This window comes from Saccopteryx leptura, chromosome 1, assembly GCF_036850995.1.
Source record: "Saccopteryx leptura isolate mSacLep1 chromosome 1, mSacLep1_pri_phased_curated, whole genome shotgun sequence".
NCBI classification, from domain to species: Eukaryota; Metazoa; Chordata; class Mammalia; order Chiroptera; family Emballonuridae; genus Saccopteryx; species Saccopteryx leptura.
Genome location: NC_089503.1, coordinates 325,501,112 through 325,523,067, shown reverse-complemented (window position 1 = coordinate 325,523,067; position 21,956 = coordinate 325,501,112). Strand labels below are relative to the sequence as shown.

At 47.9% G+C, this 21,956-nt stretch overlaps 1 protein-coding gene and 1 non-coding gene across 2 annotated transcripts; one reads left to right on the top strand and one right to left on the bottom strand.

Moving 5' to 3' along the window:
- The first annotated feature begins 9,951 nt into the window (after window positions 1-9,951).
- On the top strand, window positions 9,952-18,146 carry PRDM13 (PR/SET domain 13). The gene is made up of 4 exons (XM_066361315.1): window positions 9,952-10,250; window positions 11,683-11,814; window positions 12,114-12,234; window positions 15,664-18,146. Exons 1-4 carry the CDS (start codon window positions 10,107-10,109, stop codon window positions 17,385-17,387), a joined length of 2,121 nt encoding a protein of 706 aa, XP_066217412.1. The 5' UTR covers window positions 9,952-10,106; the 3' UTR covers window positions 17,388-18,146.
- A 2,192-nt stretch (window positions 18,147-20,338) lies between these two features.
- On the bottom strand, window positions 20,339-20,446 carry LOC136390264 (U6 spliceosomal RNA). The gene has a single exon (XR_010748691.1). It is a non-coding gene; the product is annotated as a U6 spliceosomal RNA (small nuclear RNA).
- Window positions 20,447-21,956: the final 1,510 nt, after the last annotated feature.

Here is a 21,956-nt window from a genome sequence, read left to right as displayed (position 1 = left end):
TTTCAACTACAAGTGGGAATATCCTCTCTGTAACCCCATTCTTCTATTTGTAAGTCAAAAGCTCGTTTTCTCAGCCTTCCTTTTGCTTCTAGGGCATTGCAGTGCAGCTTGGGATCCAAGTCAGATGCTAACCCACAGGACTTTTGTTTGGAAGTGATGTGAAAAAGACAATGCCCCTGTGGAATCCATTTTTGTCCTCATCAAACTTTTGAGGTAGCAATGGCAAAGGTCCATGCTCAGTGATGACAGTGCAATTTGTGGGTTTTTTTTTTTAAATCAAGTGAGAGGCAGGGAGGCAGACAGACAGACTCTTGCATGTGCCCAGACTGGGATCTACCCAGCAACCCTGTCTGGGGTTAATGCTCTGCCCTTCTGGAGCCATTGCTCCATTGCTTGGCAACTGAGCCATTCTAGCACCTGAGGCAAGGCCATGGAGCCATTGGCAGCAGCAGCAGTATTGGGACCAATCTGCTCATTCGTGCCATGGCTGTAGGGAGAGAGGAGAGTGAGAGAGAGTGAGAGTGAGAGAAAGAGAGAAGGGGAGGGAGGGGTAAAGAAGCAGATAGTCCCTTCTCCTGTGTGCCCTGACTGGGATTGAATTCAAGACTTCCACATGCTGGCCCACAGTCTACCACTGAGCCAACTGGCCAGGGCCTGGGTTACAATTTAAACATATAGCCTGACCAGGTCGTGGCACAGTGGATAGAGCATAGGCCTGGGATGCTGAGGACCCAGGCTTGGAAACCCTGAGGTTGCTGCCTTGAGCACAGACTCATCTGGCTTGAGCACAGAGTCAAAAACATGACTCCATGGTCATTGGTTTAAGCCCAAGGTCACTGGTTTGAGCAAGGGGTCATTGGCTTGGCTGGAGCCCTCCACACCCACCCCGGTCAAGGCACATATGAGAAAGCAGTCAATGGACAACTAAGGAGCTGCAACAAAAAATTGATGCTTGTCATCTCTCTCCTTTCTTGTCTATCTGTCCCTGTCTCTCTGTCTGTCTGTCTCCTTTGCTAATAAACAAGCAAACAAATAAATTTGGGGGAGACACAACAATGTAACCCATAATAATGCATAAGGACCCTCACTGATGCAAGTATGTATGTCTTGGGACACCAAGTTAAGGATATAGTACCCCCAATCTCAGTAGTAACACAGAAGACTCTTCCCCTCCCCTCCACCTTCCCTCTTTTCTATTGGTGTCAAAAATAAACTGCAGGCCTTCAAAGATCAAGAATGAATAACTAACATTTCTGAGTGCATCCTACAACCCAAGTGCTATACTAAGCACTTCCCATCAACATCTCATAATCTTCTCAACAACCCTGTGAGGTAGATTGAATTACTCACATTTTACACCTGAAGACACTGAAGAATAGAAAGGTTACCCTAACACATGTTTAGTAAGTGGCAGAGGCAAGATTTGGATCCAGTCGGTTTGACTCTGGAGTCCACTCTCTCAGCCACTAGTATATCCCATGAGCACTTAATGATCCTCATAGAGAAGAACAGATAGCAGTCAATTAACCTTCTGGGTGTGTGTGGTTAAGTTAAAATAGCCTGGGCTTTTAACTCAGAGGATGTGGGAGGAATTCTGTCTCTATTATTTACTGTATAACCCTAAGCAAACTTCTTAGCCTCCCTGAAAATGTCTTATTGGTAAAAAGATAAATAATGAAATCTACTTCATGGTGTTGTTATGATGGTTGAACCTAATAAGCTGTTTTGTGTTGGGCATTTGAAAAGTTATTTTAAAATGTATGTATGCTCAACAATAAAAGACAAACAACTCAATTAAAAATGGGAGGCCCTGGCGGGTTGGCTCAGTGGTAGAGCGTCGGCCTGGCATGCAGGAGTTCTGGGTTCGATTCCCGGCCAGGGCACACAGGAGAAGCGCCCATCTGCTTCTCCACCCCTCCCCCTCTCCTTCCTCTCTGTCTCTCTCTTCCCCTCCTGCAGCCAAGGCTCCACTGGAGCAAAATTTGCCCTGGCGCTGAGGATGGCTCTGTGGCCTCTGCCTCAGGCGCTAGAGTGGCTCTGATTGCGGCAGAGCAACGCCCCAAGATGGGCAGAGCATCGCCCCCTGGTGGGCATGCCGGGTGGATCCCGGTCGGGCGCATGCGGGAGTCTGACTGCCTCCCTGTTTCCAGCTATGGAAAAATACAAAAAAATAAATAAATAAAATTTAAAAAAATGGGAAAAGAATTTGAGTAAACATTTCCTCAAAGAAGATATACAGCCTGACCAGACGGTGGCTCAGTGGATAGAGCATTGGACTGGGATGCAGAGGACCCAGGTTCGAGACCCCGAGGTCACCAGATTGAGCGCAGGTTCATCTGGTTTGAGCAAAAAGCCCACCAGCTTGAACCCAAGGTCGCTGGCTTGAGCAAGGGGTTACTCGGTCTGCTGAAGGCCCGCGGTCAAGGCACATATGAGAAAGCAATCAATGAACAACTAAGGTGTTGCAACGCGCAATGAAAAACTAATGATTGATGCTTCTCATCTCTCTCCGTTCCTGTCTGTCTGTCCCTGTCTATCCCTCTCTCTCTGAAAAAAAAAAAAAAAGAAGATATACAAATGCAAGAAGCATATAAAAGGATACTTAAGCATTAGTTTTTTAGTTATTAGGGAAAGTGTATTGAAACTACAGTGAGATACTAGTTTGCCTCCAGGAAGGGAAAAATAAAAAAGACAGATAACAAGTATTGGAGGATATAGAAAAAATTATACCCTCATACACTGCCGTGAAAATGTAAAATGGTGCAAGTAGCTTGATAGTTATTCAAAGAGTTAATATGGTAAACCCTGAAAATCACACACACAAAAGAAATAAAAACATATACTGGGAGTGGGGGGCAGGGTTACAATACAGTTCCATTTCTATGACCGTGACACAAACGGAACACTTGCATTTTTTTTTTGTATTTTTCTGAAGTTGGAAATGGGGAGGCAGTCAGACAGACTCCCACATGCGCCCAACCGGGATCCACCTGGCACGCCCACCAGGGGGCGATGCTCTGCCCATCTGGGGTGTTGCTCTGTTGCAACCAGAGCCATTCTAGCGCCTGGGCCAACTTTGCTCCAGTGGAGCCTTGGCTGCGGGAGGGGAAGAGAGAGACAGAGAGGAAGGAGAGGGGGAGGGGTGGAGAAGCAGATGGGCGCTTCTCCTGTGTGCCCTGGCTGGGAACTGAACCCGGGACTCCTGCACGCCAGGTCGACACTCTACCACTGAGCCAATGGGTCAGGGCCAACACTTGCACTTTTAACAGTCCAAAATGGCCTAGGTAAGCAAACTGGGAAACACCAACTCCCTTACTCATATGCTGTATTACTGCCTATTCTTTTGGCCGGCACAACCAAACTAGTTCACCCACGTAGTCCATAAGTATGATGCTGATGGCGTAAGCCGAAATGCTCACATCTAAATTTTTAAAAATTTTTATGGGAGTGAGCGTCATAAACTCGAAACAGTGTATATCGAGACAATTGTAACTCAAGGACCCCCCATGTACACACACAAAATTGTGAGCAAATGTTCCATAGTGGCATTATATATACCAGCAAAGAAGTAGAAAGAACCAAAAATCTATCAACTAATAAATGAATAAATAAAATGTGATATATCTGTACAATGGAGTATTATCCATCCATAAAAGGAAGAACATACTGATACATGCTACAATATGGATGAACCTTGAATAATTATGCTAAGTAAAAAAATACAGTCACAAAAGACCACATATCGTATGGACTCACTTATATGAAATGTGAAGAATAAGTAAAACTCGACAGACCGAAAAGACATTTAGTAGTTGTCCATAACTGGGGAGTTTGGGAACAAATGGGGAGTAATAGCTAATGGATATGGGCTTTCTTTGGAAAGGGTGAATAAAAATGCTCTAAAATGAGCTTATGTGATGGTTGCACAATCTTGTGAATATACTTTAAAAAACCCACCATAAACATTGAATTATACCCTTTAAATGGGTGAATTTTGTGGTATGTAAATTATATCTCAACAGAGCTATTTGGCCAACAAGACATTTTTGTGAATATGCATAAAGATTCACCTTTTGTAACCTTATCTCATTTTTCTTATAATTATGTATATATTTGAAAGGTTGTCTGAATGTGAATCCCTACTGTAAAATGAAGGCTATAAACACTTCAATCATCTTTCAGGAACTTGAAATGCATCATCATTAGATCATGGACATGAATAACATGAGTGATATCACTGCACTTAAAAACAAACATAATTAGCAGTGACATTAGGAGAGTATACAGGGTTCTACTAGTGAACTTACTAATTGTTATTCAGAGATGCTGGTTATGAAACTGAATGCAGTTTTTGGTTGTGACATAAGCCATATATTTTTATTGTCCCCCCTCCCCCATTGCTATCATAATGACCACTTAATGAACTCCCATCACTCACAGATTGTCCTAGTGGCCAGGACAACTTCTTTCTGTTATTCACCACTTTATGAAGAGCTGAAAAATGGGTAATAGATTAAAGGAAAATTCTATCCTTTCTGAACACATATTTACAAGTTCTTTCTTCATGATGTGGGCCAGACTGGGGAGAAAGAAGGGTCTTAGGTTTGCAGAGGAACTAAACTATAGAAAGAAAAAAGCCTTATGGCTCACCACGGGGGCTCCTCCCAAGCTGAGACACCCCGGGCTCCTATCCCCACAGGTGGATTTAAATACATTTAGAAACAAAGAAAGAAATCCAGATAAGTTTGGAACTACCTGCTCTCCCTCACTATTTTTTGTTTGTTTAGTGTTCACTTGTCATTTCTGGCTTCTCTGCTCCTCAGGGGCTAAAAGAGGCTGTCACTGGCCTCTGCTTAGGCAACTGTCCCAGCCTCAGGTCCAGGCCGATTTTTCAGTTTTTAAAAGGTTTTGTCACCTTCATGTGTCACCTCAGGGTGGAGATTTACAAAAAACTCTATATCTAAGTACACTGTCTGAATGTATACGAATACTTATCCTTATGTTTGTGTTTTCACATAGTGTGTGTATATTTTACACACAAAAACACAGAGAAGGAAATATTTTCATTGACTTGTTTGGTTGTGAAGTTCTCTTTAGCGTACAAAAGAAGAAGACACTTTTGTTTCTTTTGACTTTCCTCCCTTTTAATTAAAATACCAAATTGTTCTTGTTATTGCTCAAGAGGGGGTATACGTTCTTTGGGGGATGGGGATGGAAGGCAGAGATAAAGAAAGCAAGCCAGCCAGCTCTTCAAGAAGAAGGGGGAAAAAGAAAAAAAAAAAAAAGTCTGGGAATCTCAAGAACATCTTTATTTAGCCTTTTAACTCCCCCTCTTTCTGATTAAAGAGTTCAGACTCGCTCCTCCGCCCGCGTTTAATTATGCTCCAGCATCTTTTCTCTGAAGCTGTCACCACCACTTTCTGAACTGCAGCCCCCACCGTGAGCCATTAGCCCGGGTCTTTTCCGTTTCGCTTTTCTTTCCTCAGTTTCTCCCTGCAAGCTTTATAAATCTCCCTTGGAGGAGGAGTGTCCAAGCGGGTGGAAGTCTGAACACAATGCAACCTGAGAATTTCTGTCACTCTCTGCATATGCTCCTAAGTGCTTTAATCCCAATTAGGGGCGGCTGACACACGGTCCTATTCATTTCCATCAGATCTTGAATACATTTGCCTAGAAATGAACTTCACAAATAGAGCGCTCCTAAATGTGCCCAACAGCAAGGAAAATCGAATTGAGTGCGGGCTCATTCGGCAGCGGCCGGCAGAGGAGCGTTGAATGTGGAGGTGCCCCGAGACATTGCAATTCAACAACATGCTCGCTGACTTTTCTTTGCACCATGTCAACCGAAAGAACCGAGAAATAAGTTGGGGAACTCCGGTTAAAAGGCAACTTGAGAGAGACTCTGAATACTTTTATTGAGCCGCTTCCAATGAAGGACTTAAAAACAACAAAAAAGGCATCACAAAACCCACCAGTGGCGTCCGGGATGCGTCCTAGCCTCGCGTTTAGAGCCTCTCCGCCGCCACTGGCCTCGCAATTAAGGGGAAAAAATGGTCCCGTCGCCCGCATGTCGTCTGGTGGCATTCCCAGAGCCCAGCGCCGCCGCCCTATTCAGGCGGGGCCTTAATGTCCCACCCGCGCCTCAGGGGCGGCGCAGCTGGTCCGCGCTGACCCCGCGGCCTTGCGGGCGCGGCACCCTCCGGGGGTGCGGCCCGGCCACCTCGGACCGCAGCCAGACTGTGTCTCCGGGCCTCGCCTGCAGTCCCTGACTCCGCGCGGCTCCCTTCATCTCGGGGTTCGGGACTCCGAGCACCGTCGGGGTAGGGGGTGCTGAAATCGAGGGAGTTGGTGATTCCCCAACACCCAGGTCCGCAAGCCCAAAGGCCACAGCAGGGTAGCCGGCTGGGTCCCCCTGGGGTCCTCAAGCCCAAGAGCTTTGCGCACCAGAGGCCGGCCGCTTTGGAGAACAGTGTTCCCAAAGGAGATCACATCCCCGAAGTCGGGTGGGGGATCTTTTCGTCGAGGCGGAGTCCAGCTCAAGGCACACGTGCGCGGCGCCGGCAGCGTTCGGAGCGCCGCGCAGGGACGCACACGGGGGCGCCCCTGAGGCAGCGGCGCGTGGAGCAGGGCCGCGGCGCCGGCAGCGTTCGGAGCACCGCGCAGGGACGCACACGGGGGCCAGAGGGTCGCCTCTGAGGCAGCGGCGCCTGGAGCAGGGCCGCGGCGCCGGCAGCGTTCGGAGCACCGCGCAAGGACGCACACGGGGGCGCACGGCCTCGCCCCTGAGGCAGCGGCGCCTGGAGCAGGGCCGCGGCGGCAGTCAGCGCCGGCGCCCCGCTCTTCTGGCTGCTGCTCCGAGAATCCAGCGGCGCTGGAAGCAACCTGTTACCGGGCGCGCTCCCGCGGCGGGCGGCGAGCAGGGCGTCCCCGAAAGCTCTTCTCCCCGCATCTCGGTGCAGAAGGGATTTCGCTTTATCGCGGCCTCTGGACGCCCATTTTAAGTCTATAAAAAAGCCGAATGGAATGTTTTGATTGAGTCTCAACATTGTCTTTGACTAAGGCTGAGACCATGTAATTAATGTGTCTTTTTAATAAGGGACAATACGGCCGTTCAAGCTATTTAATTTCATTTAATTTTCCATCCCATTTGCTGCACAGCCCGCTTTTACTTTTAACACCCAGCTTTTCACGGCCCATCTTGCTCCACTGGGCACATTAGATTGGTTTCACCCTTGCTTTTTAGGGGAGGAAAAATAAAAGAAAATGTGTTCCTTTCCTCCTTTGTGGACAATTTATTTCACTTGGAGAACTTCAACTCAGAGCCACAGGACAGAATAAAACTCGGCGAGCTGGTGTGAATGCCTCTGGCGCAGTCTCTTTCTTCTCGTGGGGCTGGGAACCAGCCACAATTGGCTATATTAATAAATAACTTTCCTCACAGTCGGCCTTTACATGGTCCTATTGATAAAATTGTTCGCGTGTCGTTCACGCTTTTTCACTCATTAAGGAGGGCCGGGGAGGAGCCTCAGACCCAAGCCCTGCGCTCGCCCCTTCCCGCTCACAGTGCTGGTAATTTAAACGGGGTGTCATCTCGGAGTCGCCAGGCCAGAGGTTAGAGGGACATGTTCATGGCTTAAATTTATTGCCCTCGACTCTTCGGAGCGGCTTCCTCTCCTCCTCCCCTCCCCCGGCTTTTGCCATTCATGGGCCGCGGGATCAAAGGCTCCCTCCTCTGTCGCAGGCAGCCTTCGCGGCCCGCGGAGGGGCATTTGGAGGGGTAGGAGGAAGAATCAGTGCGGCTCACTCAGAAAGTGGCCCTGGGCAGGGTGGGGCTGCAGGATCAGAAGTACCGTGGCGAGCGGCCACCCAGACTCACTCCGCGCGGGTGAGTCTCCTCAGCCCCAGTCCCCGCGTCTACTCGGGTCTTGGAGTGAGCGGTGAGGCCGCCCATCCTGTGTCATGTGGACCTGGCCTGATTCCCCCCTTGAGCAAACCACGAGTTTTGGAGCGCCTAAAACCTATTCACTGTACAGATCATTGTTATTTTTTTTAAAGATTTTATTTATTCAATTTTGAGAGAGGAGAGAGAGAGAGAGAGAGAGAGAGAGAGAAGGGGGGAGGAGCAGGAAGCATCAACTCCCATATGTGCCTTGACCAGGCAAGCCCAGGGTATCGAATAGACGACCTCAGCGTTCCAGGTCGACGCTTTATCCACTGCGCCACCACAGGTCAGGCCAGATCATTGCTATTGACCTTTGCAACCACTGGGTGGAAACCAAGTGTCTGCATCATCTTTCCCATTTTAAGGATTAAGAGACTGAGGCTTTGAAGCAATTCACAGAAGGTTCCCTGAGTCTTGAGCGACAGAGCACAGACTGAAAGAGCCTGAGTCGCCCGAAGGTGTCCAAGTCTCCATCGAGGGGTGCTACACAGAGCTTATTTGAGGGCCTTGCGGGACAAACTGCTGAGTTACGGGTGTCACACTACCTTGCGTCTTGCCGACTTTGTGAATTAGAGTCACTCAGTCAATGGCCTAAGAACCACACCTTTCCTAGGCCTAGCAGAACCCGGTGGAGAATTCCACGTGAGACTGCTGGGAGGTCTCTTCCCATCTGTACAGCGTCTAGACCACCGACACCAGGCTGGAAGCCCAGAGTCACTCAGACCTTGCCTGGAATTCCCCGTCGGGCTCCCGTCCAAGTCCAGAGGGTTTGAGGAGCAGAGCCTGGGATTGGCAGAACATGGCTGGTGTGAGCAAAACTGTCACAAATATCTGATGAGCTCGATTACTCAGATGTATATTATGAAAACAAATGTCCCCGTACAAATGGAAGACTTCCCTAAAAGAAAATGCGGAGTAATCTGATTTAACTTCGAAGTACCCATTCTCCTAGTTCATGAACTGGACTAAAGGCGGGGCTTTTCAACGCCCACCTCAAACTCTTTTTTCCCCAATCTTTGATAGAAAGTTTTCTGATTTGGAAGTCCGGTTTATTGGTGCTCAGGAAATTAGTCTCAAGGACTTCTTAAATTTTTTAAATTAAAAAACAAATCCTGGTTTGGGGCAGTTGGTTGGCACGTGTGGGGAGACGTGATGAAAACCCCAGTGAGCAGAAGCCCTCTTCTCCCTCGGGTGCACTCAGGGTGGGGAGGCCCCGCGGGCCCGAGCTGCTTCCTGTTCTCCACAGCAGTGGTCCCCGGAGCATCCAAGACCAACGGTGCACAACTGACCTCGTTTCCCAAAACTGGCCAAGACGCTTCATATTTCGGGGGCGAAACTGGACAGAGGGAACGATAAAGCTGTTCTAAATAGACCACTGGCCTGAAACCAACCCCCTCCAATGGTAATATGGTCGTTATTTAAAAAGTGTAGGTATTTTCTGGTGTTTTCCCATCAAGTACCTGCCTAATTTCTGTATGGCACACGCCAGAAATCAATAGAAGTTAACAAGTCCTCCTAACAGTCCACATCTCTTTGTTTAATCTCCTTTACAATAAAGCCAAGGGGAGAGAATTAAAAATCTTTGAAGTAGACCAAGGCTCAAAGGAATCAGCCAAGTAGACTTAAAGTAGTCACTTATTTCCCAAAACTGGTTTGTCGGCGAACAATAAAAGGAAGTAAAATTTATGGAGAAATTATACAGTGGATTTGTCACTTAAAATATCGTAACTGTCTCGAGGACAATACCCCATGCTGAGGATTAATGGTCCCGCCGGACCTTTGATTCACCAGCGCCTTTTCTTCGCCCTTGACAAATTGGATTTTTAGGAATGGGAAGGTCGCCTGGACCATTGTGCGCCAGCCATTCAGAGGCCTCGATTATGCAGGCGGCTGAGGGAACCACTCCATGTGACCCTCTCGGGTGGGACTTTGCAGCTGCTTCGCAGCGCAACTCTCTCACCAAACTCCGCGCCCTTGCGCTGGCGGTGCCACAAGGCGCCCGCCCAGATTGAAAAGGCGCAGTGCATGCCTGGCCGCGTCACTCCGCGGGCGGAGGGCGCACGTCGGGGCGCTGCTCCCTGGCTCGCGCGCCACTGAGTCTCTGTCACTGGCGCCCTGCGGAGGACTCGGAGCACCCAACCGCCTGCTCGGCGCCGTGGCAGCAATGCACGGAGCCGCCCGCACTGCGGCCACCAGCGTGAGTGCCGATTGCTGCATCCCAGCCGGCCTGCGCCTCGGGCCGGTGCCCGGAACCTTCAAGCTGGGCAAGTACCTGTCAGACCGCAGGGAACCTGGGCCCAAGAAAAAGGTATTAGCTATTCCGACCTTCGACCACTGTCGTTCTCCTCCCCTTATCCTAGCCCAGGAGATGGGTAGAAAGCGTAGATAAGAAAGGGGGTGATAGGATCGTTAGTTACCTGTTAACTATGCCAGGTGGACGGGGACTCCGATTATTCCCCTCAAGTAGCATTAACTGAGAGTTGGACGCGGGCAGGGCTGAGGGAACAGGACTGGTTGAGAGGAGACAGCCGCCGAGAGAGGTGCACCGGGATCTTTGGGGGCCAGGACCTTTGGAAACCCGCGGGTTCCTCGCACTCTCAGCAGAAGCGTGGGTGTCCCCGGCCTCTGACCGCAAACGCTCCTCTCCGCTGTTTTACAGCGCTCAAGGCGTTGAGGACTTTTCTTACCTTTTTCCCCTTCATTATGCTAATTTAAGGCTTAAATTGACCTTAACATAATTTAATTTCATCATTGAAAAAAAATAATCTTTGAGAAATCTTAGTTTCTAGAACTTCGCCGGATTCCCCCCCCCCCCCCATGTCTGCTTGTGGGTTTAGGGTAAACGGATAGGAGACGAGCCAAGCATGGCTCTGTCGTGGGCTCTAAGGCGAGGAGCGCCCACTCGCGTAGCGCACTGGGTTCGGGTTGCAACTAGGCGGCGTCAGGAGCAACCGTCAGCTCCGACTCCCCGAACGATGTCGCGACACCTGACCCGAGAGGAGCTTTCAAGACCCCCGCCCGCCTCCGGCGCCCCAGCGGGCACAGACCGACTAACAGCCACTGGGAAATGAAGGTGGTGATGTGGGGGAAGACCCTGGCTTTCTCTCGCCACTGCCTAGAGCTTTCTTTTAAGAAATTGCTTGGTGCTCAGCCAGCGGGACCCACATCTGGCGGCTCACGCAGTCATCGCTTCCATGGTTTGAAGCCGGGTTTGCAGCGCACGACTCCTTTAAATGCGCGTCAATTGCTTTTAAATTGCCAACGTGCAGCCGCTTTGTTCGAACCTTTTCTCTGCTGCGGTTGCCGGCACCTCCTTGCGGTGCAGGGAGAACGGGCGTGGGGGGGACACCAGAGGAGTTGGGGGGACACTGGGTTCTGGCACTGACTTGGAAACGTCATTACCCTGGTAATGGGGCTGCTCTCAGAGCCGCAGGAGGGAGAACTGGAGTGGGGTGGAGGATGTCTCGGTACAGATGCGCCAGCTGCACAGGGGTGACCCTCTCACCCCCAGGTTGCTAAGGCGAAGGGAGAGGAAGGGACTGTTACACCAGACAGTCTCCCCTCTTCCTTCTTCTCCCCAGCAAGGGTCTTAGGTGATGATCCTCCTTCCAGCAGCCCACAGCGGTCTGGCTACACGAACACTGCCATTTTCCCGTGTGGGGTGGGGTAAGGGACGCTTTCCCTCTGGGTTGTGGACTTGGCCGTGGTGCAGGGAAGAACGGCCGCTGCTTGTGTTGCAGGTGCGCATGGTGAGAGGGGAGCTGGTGGACGAGTCGGGGGGCTCCCCTCTGGAGTGGATAGGGCTAATCCGGGCAGCCCGGAGCCCCCAGGAGCAGACTCTGGAAGCCATTGCAGACCTACCGGGAGGACAGGTACTGTGGGCTCTCCACCGCCAGTTCTATCTACCTGACGGTCACTGAGGTGGCCGCCAAGACTAAGAGCAAAGAGCTTTAGTTCCAACTCTCCTTTAAACTCCCAGCAACCACATCATATGGTAGATATTATTTTTCCTGTTTAGAGAATGAAAGAAGTGAGGTTTAGATAAGTTCAACAACTTTTCCAAGGTCACACAGCCTCAGAGCAGAGATTCAAACCGAACCTTTCCTGTCAGTCGTTTTTTGACCAATTACTCGGGAAATGACAGCAAGCTGTCTTGTTCCTTGTGTCCCAGATCTTCTACAGAGCGCTGCGAGACGTCCAACCCGGGGAGGAGCTGACTGTGTGGTATTCCAACTCCTTGGCTCAGTGGTTTGACATCCCCATAATTGCAACTCCAACACACGATGAGAAAGGTACCACCTCTGAGAGGGCCTCTGAGCGGGTGGGCAGCAGTCCAGCCCACCCGGGGGTCTCTGGGTAAATCCCCAGACTTGAAAAAGCCTTTTTCTTGTTCTGTGGTAAAATCGAATTCATGATTCCTGTCTGTGTGGGCAGAGAGTCACGTCACCACTACCTCCTTAAAAGCAACATTAAATTACAGTGACAATAATCTGGTTCTCCATGGCAGGAAAAAAAAAATCTTTATGAACTTCACAGAGTTCATCCTTTCCTATTGTATATCCAAAGAGACAACTATTTACTCAGTTAAGAATCAATAGAGAAGGCTTAACATATTATTAGAGTAATCGCATCAACTCCAAAAAGCATAACAAACTTGGAATGCTTTTAGAAGGTGGAGGGGCATCTCTTCTCTACTGGTTTGAAAGGGAGTAATGTACTTCTACAGCATTTTAGAAGCATTACGGTACTTACAGCTGGTCAGTTGGCAGGTACTGAGGCCCTTTCATTTAAATGATATTTATACACGCCCCCCTCCTTACTTAAATTGAATTTGGGATGTATCCCGGTTTCTTCTCAGATTTATTTGATTCCTTCCAAAGCTAAGAGTGAGTTTATGCAAATCAAGGTGTACTAACTAAAGCAGAAGACATTTTCAAAACCTTTCCAAAACACTGAAGAACACTTCCTGTGGAAAAAAAGCTGGGAAGTGCTAACGTATTTAAATCCTGAGAAGCCCTTGAAGTGATTTCATGACTTTTTCCCTGGCCAATTGTTTGATTATCTGTAATTTCCCCTAAAGCACAGTTACTATTTGAAGTCAACATAATAAATGCTGTGAAATATTTTAGCATACTTTCCTCCTGAATTGCCTGCTCAATCTCAGCTTTTTACAGATAGGGTGAAAAAAAATCGAACAAATGTGGGAATTAATGAACAATTCATGAACAAGATAGAATAAGTTTATTCATAACAATGAGTTACTTCACTTCAAAGTATCACTGTCTTCAATAAATTAATTTTATTCATTTTGTGGGTAGATTTGTATGTACAGTATTCATAAAAATTATCCTCAAGTAGTTCGTTACTTGCATCACATTACATTAAATTCTCTTGTCAACTTCTTCCAGTAAAAGGAAACATGATAAAAGCCCCATAGTGGAGAACTTAAAAACCTGCCACTACAGAACAATCCCAAGGGTTACTGGCCTTTAGGGACCGGGCATTTACAAACAGAACCCTGTTCTTTAGGCACTATCAAATAGTATAAAAACAACTTGAGTGGTGGCCCTTGTGTTTTCATTGTAACCAATCAAGTTTATAAAACATCATATGGTGACAGATGCCAAAATATACACTTTTCCTTTTGGAGAATGTATGGGTTGTTTTGAATTCTGCTTTCCCCACCTTTGAGATGCTTGAAAATCTTGGCAACCTTAGGGTTACATGAAGGAAAAGAGGTAAAGTCACTTATGAAATATGTTTGATATTTTTGGCATAGGTTGGATTTCAGAGTCCAGAGGACATTTCAGTTGGTTAGATAGACTGAAAAAGAATCATATTGAAACTGAAAATATACATTTGCTTTAATCTTAAAAGAGAGGAAGAAATAAGTAGAGATGGCTGCTATTCTTCCAATATTCACTAATTCCAGTGGATTTTAATTCCATAGTAACAGTTAAGAAAATAATGATCCTTTGTTTTTCGGAACAAAGCTAACTTGGCTTTGCACTCAGCTGAGTCATTCTGGGGTGGCTTCTGAAGACCCCCCTTTTAAAAAGCAGCGATGGCAGGGGAGTTCTGAACATAGGAGAAAGTTATTTAAAATATTACACCAACATACCCAGGTCTCTTCTCTCTTTTTTTTTCAAGATTTATTTTGGCTTTTCAATACAAGGAACAGAAATGTTGAAATAATTTTACCCAAGTCTTCCATAAACACCTGGGATGGGATCTGGTAGGCAACCCCACCCCCTTTTCCTTTCTGCTTTCCCTTTGGCTTCAGTTGGAATAAACTGCTTCTTACTTGAACTTTCACTTTAGTTATCAGGGGTGGGGGTGGGTGGGGGTGGTATTACTTGCTTTATGCAAAGCCAGATGTAAAATACACGAAGGGAGTAAGATCTGCAGTTTGTTCCCGTTGTTGTTCTCTAGTAATGTTTTAGAAGTTTGAGCTGCTTATGTGCAAGGAGGGAATATTTAGCTTTTCCATTAAATTTAATGAGACTAACTTTTACTTTGTATACTTCCTTGCAGCCCAACTAACTTCTTTTTCACAGAAATCCTTCCATTCAGTATTATCAAGAAACCACAATATTAAAAAAAACACCCAATTGCAAATATCTATTCTCTGTACAGATGTAACACAACCTTTTTGATGATCAACTGTGACCATGTGATGAGACTCTGTTTCATACATGTATCTTTGTATTCACAGACTCTGGCAAAATTAAAAACTAGTGTTAATAATACTGAACATAAAAAAGATTTGACACAAAAAACACATATATAGATCCTGGTAGAGAATTGTACACTTATTACAAGCTGAATAGTTATACCTATATCACTTATATATGTTCATGTAATAAAAATAAATTATATAGCTTTCCCAAAGACTTTTCTAAGCTTGAATTTATGCAGCTATCTAGAAGTGAATTAATTAAAAACTGACAATGTAATGCAACATCATTCTTCAGTTTTTAGAACATTAGGACATAGGACTTTTCCTTTTCTTCCATCAAATTAAATGGGGTTAAAGAGGAAATAAAGATACAAATAATTTTGAACAACAAATCATAGTCCCTATGTGGTCCTTCAGTTGGTCACGCTCCATGAAAACCTCCAGGCAAAGTGTTTAAGGCTGGGAGGGGGTGGGAGGGTGGGTAGTAACATAAAAGACATTGTTTTGTGAAAAGGAATGATTACATATGGCCCATACATACAGAATATTGTCTCGCTTGGTAATGAGGAGCTCACGACCATTAGATTGGCCTTTGTTCAGTTTATCCAAACTCCTTGACATACGCCACTTATTCTGCAAACGCCAACAGATGGGCCCGGGCACAGCGCAGCCTCAACACTTGATTTAAAGCAACAGCTGCTCTCTACTCTGTCTCTTCCCCGGCCAGCCTGCCTGAGCTCTGCTCTCCCAAAGATTTGCTCCGATGGCCCGGAGGAAGTCTTCTTTGAAAAGGGCCAGATCACCCCTCTTGGCCTCTAAGTAGTCCTAGAGGATGGAGATGGTGACAATATTGGCGATATGGGCGCTTTTTGAGGTCCTTGTTATAGTGAGGCTACGAAACTCAATTATTCGCGGGGACCCCAAAATATTGCTTTTCTCCACAACACTTGTCAAAACTTGGTTTTTACCTTGGGTGCGCCGGTTCTTTCTCTCTTGCTTGTTCGACTTTCACGGGGTCGCTTTTCTATTCTTTCTTACCCAGGGGAGGAGCGCTACATTTGCTGGTACTGCTGGAGGACGTTTAGATACCCCAACAGCCTTAAGGCGCACCTGCGTTTCCACTGCGTGCTCAGCAGCGGCGCGGGCCGCGCCTACCTGCACCCAGAGCACGCGTCTCGCCAAGGGGCTGCCCTGGCCGCCGATGGCCTGCGCTTCTCCCCGAAACTCCCTGTGCCCGACTTCGCCGCGGCCGCCCCGGTGGGCGCTCTGCGGCCACACCCGCAGGCCCCACAGCCTGTCCAGGCCTGCGGGACGAGGGAGCACATCAAGCGCGAGGCCTCCTCTGTGCCCTCGGCCACCTCGCCGTCCCCCGGCAAGTGGGGGCCGTCCAAGAAGAGCAAGGAGCAGCCTGACCGCGCCCTGGACATGAGCGGCGCCGCCCGGGCGCACGGCCACTTCCTGGGCATCGTGGGCGGCACCCCAGCCGGGGGCGGCGGCTTAGCCTTCTACCCCGGGGTGCGCTCGGCTTTCAAGCCCGCCAGCTTGGCCCGGACTGCCGCGAACCCTCAAGGCGACGCCTACCGGGAGGAGGGTGGCGGCAAGTCCGGGGCCGGCCTGCTGGGCGGGGGACGCGCAGGAGGGCACCCCGGAAGCAGGGAGAACCCGACGGCGGGCGGCGCGGGCCACCACCATCACCACCACGCTCACCACCACCACCCGAAGTGCCTGCTCGCGGGGGACCCGCCGCTGCCTCCTCCGCCCGGCTTGCCCTGCTCCGGGGCCGCCTTGCGCAGCTTCCCTCTCCTCCGGGGCCCCGCGGATGAAGCGTCCGCCTTCAAGCACGTGGAGCGCGCCCCGCCTGCCGCCGCCGCGCTGCCCGGAGCGCGTTACGCGCCGCTGCCCCCGGCGACCGGGCTGCACCTGGAGCGCTGCGCGCTGCCCGCCCTCGACGCGGGCGGACTCAAAGCCTGCCCTAGCGGCGAGTGCGGCCACCTGCCCGCTGTCCTGCCGGCCTTTACTGTCTACAACGGGGAGCTGCTGTACGGCTCCCCGGCCGCCGCCGCCGCCGCGTATTACCCGCTCAAACTGCACTTCGGCGGGCTGCTCAAGTACCCCGAGTCCATCTCCTATTTCAGCGGGCCGGCGGCGGCGGCGGCCACGCTCAGCCCCGCCGAGCTGGGCTCCCTGGCCGGCCTCGACCGCGAGATCGCAGTGCACACGCAGCAGCTCTCCGAGGCGGCGTCCGGGAAAGGCCGCGGCCGCCTGGACGCAGGGTCTCTGCCCCCCGCCGTCGTGGCGTCGGGTGGCGCGGGCGGCGGCGGCAGCGGGGGCGGCGCGGGCAAGCCCAAGACAGGCCACCTGTGCCTCTACTGCGGGAAGCTGTACTCGCGCAAGTACGGGCTCAAGATCCACATGCGGACGCACACGGGCTACAAGCCGCTCAAGTGCAAGGTGTGCCTGCGGCCCTTCGGCGACCCCAGCAACCTCAACAAGCACATCCGGCTGCACGCCGAGGGCAACACGCCCTACCGCTGCGAGTTCTGCGGCAAGGTGCTGGTGCGCCGCCGCGACCTGGAGCGCCACGTCAAGTCCCGTCACCCCGGCCAGAACCTGGTCGCCAAGGCCGGCGACGGTCCGGGCCTGGAGCCTGACTATCCCCCAGAGCCCGGGGAGCCCAAGAGCGACAACGACAGCGACGTGGACGTCTGCTTCACAGACGACCAGAGCGACCTGGAGGCCGGGGGTGGCGGCGAGCGCGTCTCCTAACCAGTGTTCCCGGGAAGGGTTGCGCGCGCGTGTGTGTGTGGGGGGCGGGGCGTGCACGGGGAGAAGTGGGCATTTTGTTCCAGAAGAAGAAGAATTCCAGGGGGTGAGAGTTCCGGTTGACAAAGTTGTTTTTATTTGGGTGGGGGCCCCGATTTTAGAACAGGGAGTGGTCCCAGGTCCGATGCTGACACTTAGAACAAAGATTGAGAGGTGGCTCACAGAACCCTGGCCGCCCGGGCAGCCTGCGGAGCCGGGAACCGCGAGCTCCCGGCCTCTGACTCTGTAGGTGGGCTCCCCACCAACGCCCAGGCCGGCTGCTCTGGGGGTCTAGGATCACGTTAGTGTGAACATCACAGAGCTCTTGAGGTCGTCGATTTAAACTGCCGCATATTTTTAAATTGCTCTTTTTCTGTGGAGGAGATTGTGCCTTTTGAAACCATGTTTTGTGTATTATACTTTAGCATTTCACTACGTAGGGAAACAGTAGTCACAATTGGGTAGACGTGGCATCCATACATCTGTTCTGTCAAAGACTATGCCTTGCCGCATTGAATATATAGTAGTAGCAGGTGTATAAATTGGTTAAGTTGCAATTATTTATAAGAGAATAAAATCAAATGTAAAATACCCGAAGCATGAATTTAAGAACACACAATTTATAATTTTAAAGATGTCCTACTTGGTAGTGTACAAATGTGATGTATGTTGTTTTATAATGAATGATGTACAGTGGATTCAGTATTTTGGTCTTGGTTCCAGTTTGTGCAATCTTTAATATAATAAAAATAAAGATACAGATGAGAGTTGTTTACTTAATTTCAGCAGGTTCTTAAATAATAATAATAATAATTATTATTATTATTGAGAGGCAGGCGGAGGCAGGGAGGCAAAGACACACTCCTGCATGCGCCCCCACCAGGGATCCACCCAGCAAGTCCCCTACAGGGCGATGCTCTGCCCATCTGAGGCCTTTGCTCTGTTGCTTGGCAACCGAGCCACCTTAGTGGGTGAGGCGAGGCCATGGAGCCATCCATCCTCAATGCCCAGGGCCAACTTGCTCAAACCATAGAGTCATGGTTTCTAGAGGGGTGGAGAAGCAGATGGTTGCTTTTCTAGTTTCCCTTGATTGGGAGTCGAACCCTGGACATCCATTGCCAGGCTGACGCTCTACCACTGAGCCAACCGGACAGGGCCTAACATTTAAAAAAAAAAATATTGATGTTAGAGAGAAAGGAAAGGAGAGAGAGAGAGAAACATTGATTTCTTTTCCCACTTATTTAGCATTCACTGGTTGATACCTCTGTGCCCTGATGGAGAGTCATACCAACAACTTTGGAGTATCAGGAGGATGCTCTAACCAACTGAACTACCCAGCCAAGGCCAATTTCCGCAGATTCTTTAAAGAAATTATTAAATTTGAGAACAATTTTTTGAGATGACACATAATTAAATAAATTGCAGGGCACTTGAATATTTTGATTATTCATAAAATAAGTATTAAATAGTGTTGTAGTAGAAAAACACCATTTTCAATGTGAATTTCACAGGTTCCCAACAGCAGGCAGGAACACTGTTTTCTGAAACCATTGTTAATCATGCAAAGTGTCTTCATGTTTATGGGAAGAAGCTAATGACCTTCAATACACACACACACACATTTCCTGTCAAAAAGAGTTATGGAACTGTACAATCACTCTTTCTTGTTATGTACTATTTTGACAGAACTTTCCTTGGAAGGCAAAAAAAAAAAAAAAAAAAAAGGGAAATTGCTGAATACATTTTATGATTCACACACTTTAATATTCATACAACAATACTAAAGGAGGATCAATTTTTATTGGAGGTACTGATTTGCTCTATTTAGGTTTCTTTTGTGCATGTATTCCTTCCAACAATCTCGTGCTGTGGTATGGGTCCTATTTTGCCGAAGAGAAAATATACTCTTCAAGGTCACTGGGAAGGTCCATAATTAGAACAACAAAGTTAGAAGCAGCCCTTTATCTCAGGGTATAAAAATTAATGTTAGCTAATATAAGGGTATCCATGATATAATTTTGCTGGCTAAATTGGAAAGCACTCTTTTTCCTTTCTCCCCACTTCTCTCCCCACACAGACCCTGGGGAGAATTGTTCTTCAGTTACATAGAAAGTGGGAGGTTAGTCAGCCCCTCAGCCAAGGAGCAGGCACTCTAAGAGGCCGGTCTGCAGTGCCCTTCCCAGGGGATGGTGGGAAGATTCTAACCAGTCACTAAAAGTTCTGGGTTAGTTCCTGATGATTTAAGTCAGTTAAAATGCCCTTTATTCTTAAATCCTTGAGTACTGCAGCAGTCTTCACCCTGCTGCCTCCCAGTTAGGAACAAGGCCTCAGTCATAGGGCGGCTGGCAGGGACTTTGCCTGCTCATCACAGTCGGAGGCATGGTTGCGAGGTAGGCTGTCTGACTTGCTGGTGATCAGTAAAATGATATTTTTTCTATGAGAAAACTTTTGCTGGGAATTACAGTTTTTAAAAAAGTGTCAATTGATTGAAAATGTGTTGCTCTGTAAAAGGAAGCCTAAGGAGAAACAAAAATATGTGGATTAACACCTACATGTGGTGATAAGAATAGTACATTTGTTAAGGACCTACTTTGTTCCAGATCCTTATCTATTTGCAATTCCTTCTCCTCCACAGATGATGGCTGTGGGCTTGTTCCACCAGGTTCAGCGATGGACCTGCCACACCACACAGAACTGGAAGTGAGTCTAAGCGTCTGCCTGTTCAGCCTGGGGCCCAGGGCCCAGGGCCTCTCACCACCTGCTGAGTACATGGTCCTGCCCTTTGAAGCAATTATTACTTAAAACCAAATCTACTCTCATAGAGAAATATTGGAACACTTTTGTGAAATCATATCATGCATATCATTAAGAAAAGTGAGAAGAGTTGTCCAGATTTGAAACACAGGAAAAATTATTTATCTTTTTAATGCGTCACAAGTTTTGTGTGTCATTCTTGTGCAGTGGCCATGCTAATCTGCCCTGTATTATTTCAATTTTATTATATGTGCTGCCAAAGTGAGCACAGGAAAAGTTTTTATCAGCTATAAAAATTAAGTTTTCTTCTCCCATTTTCTAGTTCAGTACTAAGTCTTAACTTTTGTTGTGTAAAAGTATATGTTAAAGAAATAAATTAAAAACAGTTTGGTGAAAAGAAATACACTTAGAATTGATAAAGATTTAATAAAACAAACAAACACCCCCCCAGCCTTCTGTTTTCACCTTCACAAGTTGATATCTGCATGTTATAAAAAAATGAAAATTGAACATAGATTTAAAAGGCTTTTAATGGTAGGTCATTTGTAATTCTCTATAAGTTGCCTCAGATAACCTGTTTATATGTCAATAGATGTGTATTCTCTTGTACACAATTAATGCAGTTATTTATTTCAATGGTAAAGTCAAATCAGCAATATACAACCTGTAACAATATCACTGTACCTATTTCAAATGGCTCAGTTGAATTAGTGTTTCTTAGATTATTTATTTCAATCTCCTGTCCCCTTTTCTCCACTCTGACCACCAACCCTCAATCCTTCTCATCCTGGTGACCACAACGTTGAGGCTTATGCTAAAAGCCACTGGCATTCTCTGACATTTTAACTGAGTATTTTGTACCATTTTTTTTAAAGGAGGATTCATGCGTTTCAGAAGTGAAAGACTCTAGGTTGTTTTGGTCTAGTTAATTTGATTATTAAAAATGTTTTGCTAACCTAAATAAATTAGATAGAGGTGAGTAACAGGCTTCCCTCCACCACTTACTAGCTTGACCTCCACCACTTCCTATCTTGGGAAAAATCTCTCTAGTGCTTCAGTTTCCTCATCTGTAAAACATGTCGAAAAAAACAACAGGGTAGCTGCGAAGATTGAATGAGTTAATGCAGATAAACCACTTAAAATCAAGCCTGACAGATATTAAGCTGTCAGACAATGCAGGGAGCGTAGACATCAGGAGGAGGGAGAGGAGAAGGAGAAGGGACAGATGAAAGGAAGAGAAGAGGAGAGAAAAGGAGAGCAGAGATAAGAAAGGCCCAGAGATCAAGTTATAAAATGAAGAGGGAGAAGAAGAGAGAGAAGAGAAGGGAAGAGAAGGGAGAGGAGAGGAGAGGAGGGGACAGGAGGGGAGAGGAGGGGAGAGAGAAATGGAGAGAAGTGAGTTTTTGTGCAGGGTTGGTGTGTGTGTGTGTAGGGGCGGGCTCTTTGGCTTCCCTCCTCCCTCTTTAAACAACTCAGAGATAGTAGTAAATTCAACATCCGGTAGGGTCCAGCCTTTTCTTTCAACATCCAAACAAACTTTTTAATTATAATCTATTATAATCTTATGTTTCCACAAGCCATATGCTATATGCGGTAGGTCAACCACTAAAACGATGCCTGCATGACTATATAAAATAACTAACAATTCTTTGTGATTTAATCTTGAAGACGTTAAGAACCGATATAAGGCTTGCCGCCCTTTTAAAATGTATTTATTAGCATGTTTTCACAGGGGTACTCGCTCTCCTCTTGGTTCGCTTCTACTTCCGTATAAACTCA

Bases quoted from the DNA above. Each gene is read 5' to 3' on its own strand.
- PRDM13 (XM_066361315.1), top strand. From the start codon at position 10,107: ATGCACGGAGCCGCCCGCACTGCGGCCACCAGCGTGAGTGCCGATTGC. The intron at 10,251-11,682 runs GTATTAGCTATT...CTTGTGTTGCAG, and splicing joins AACCTGGGCCCAAGAAAAAG to GTGCGCATGGTGAGAGGGGA. The intron at 11,815-12,113 runs GTACTGTGGGCT...CTTGTGTCCCAG, and splicing joins CAGACCTACCGGGAGGACAG to ATCTTCTACAGAGCGCTGCG.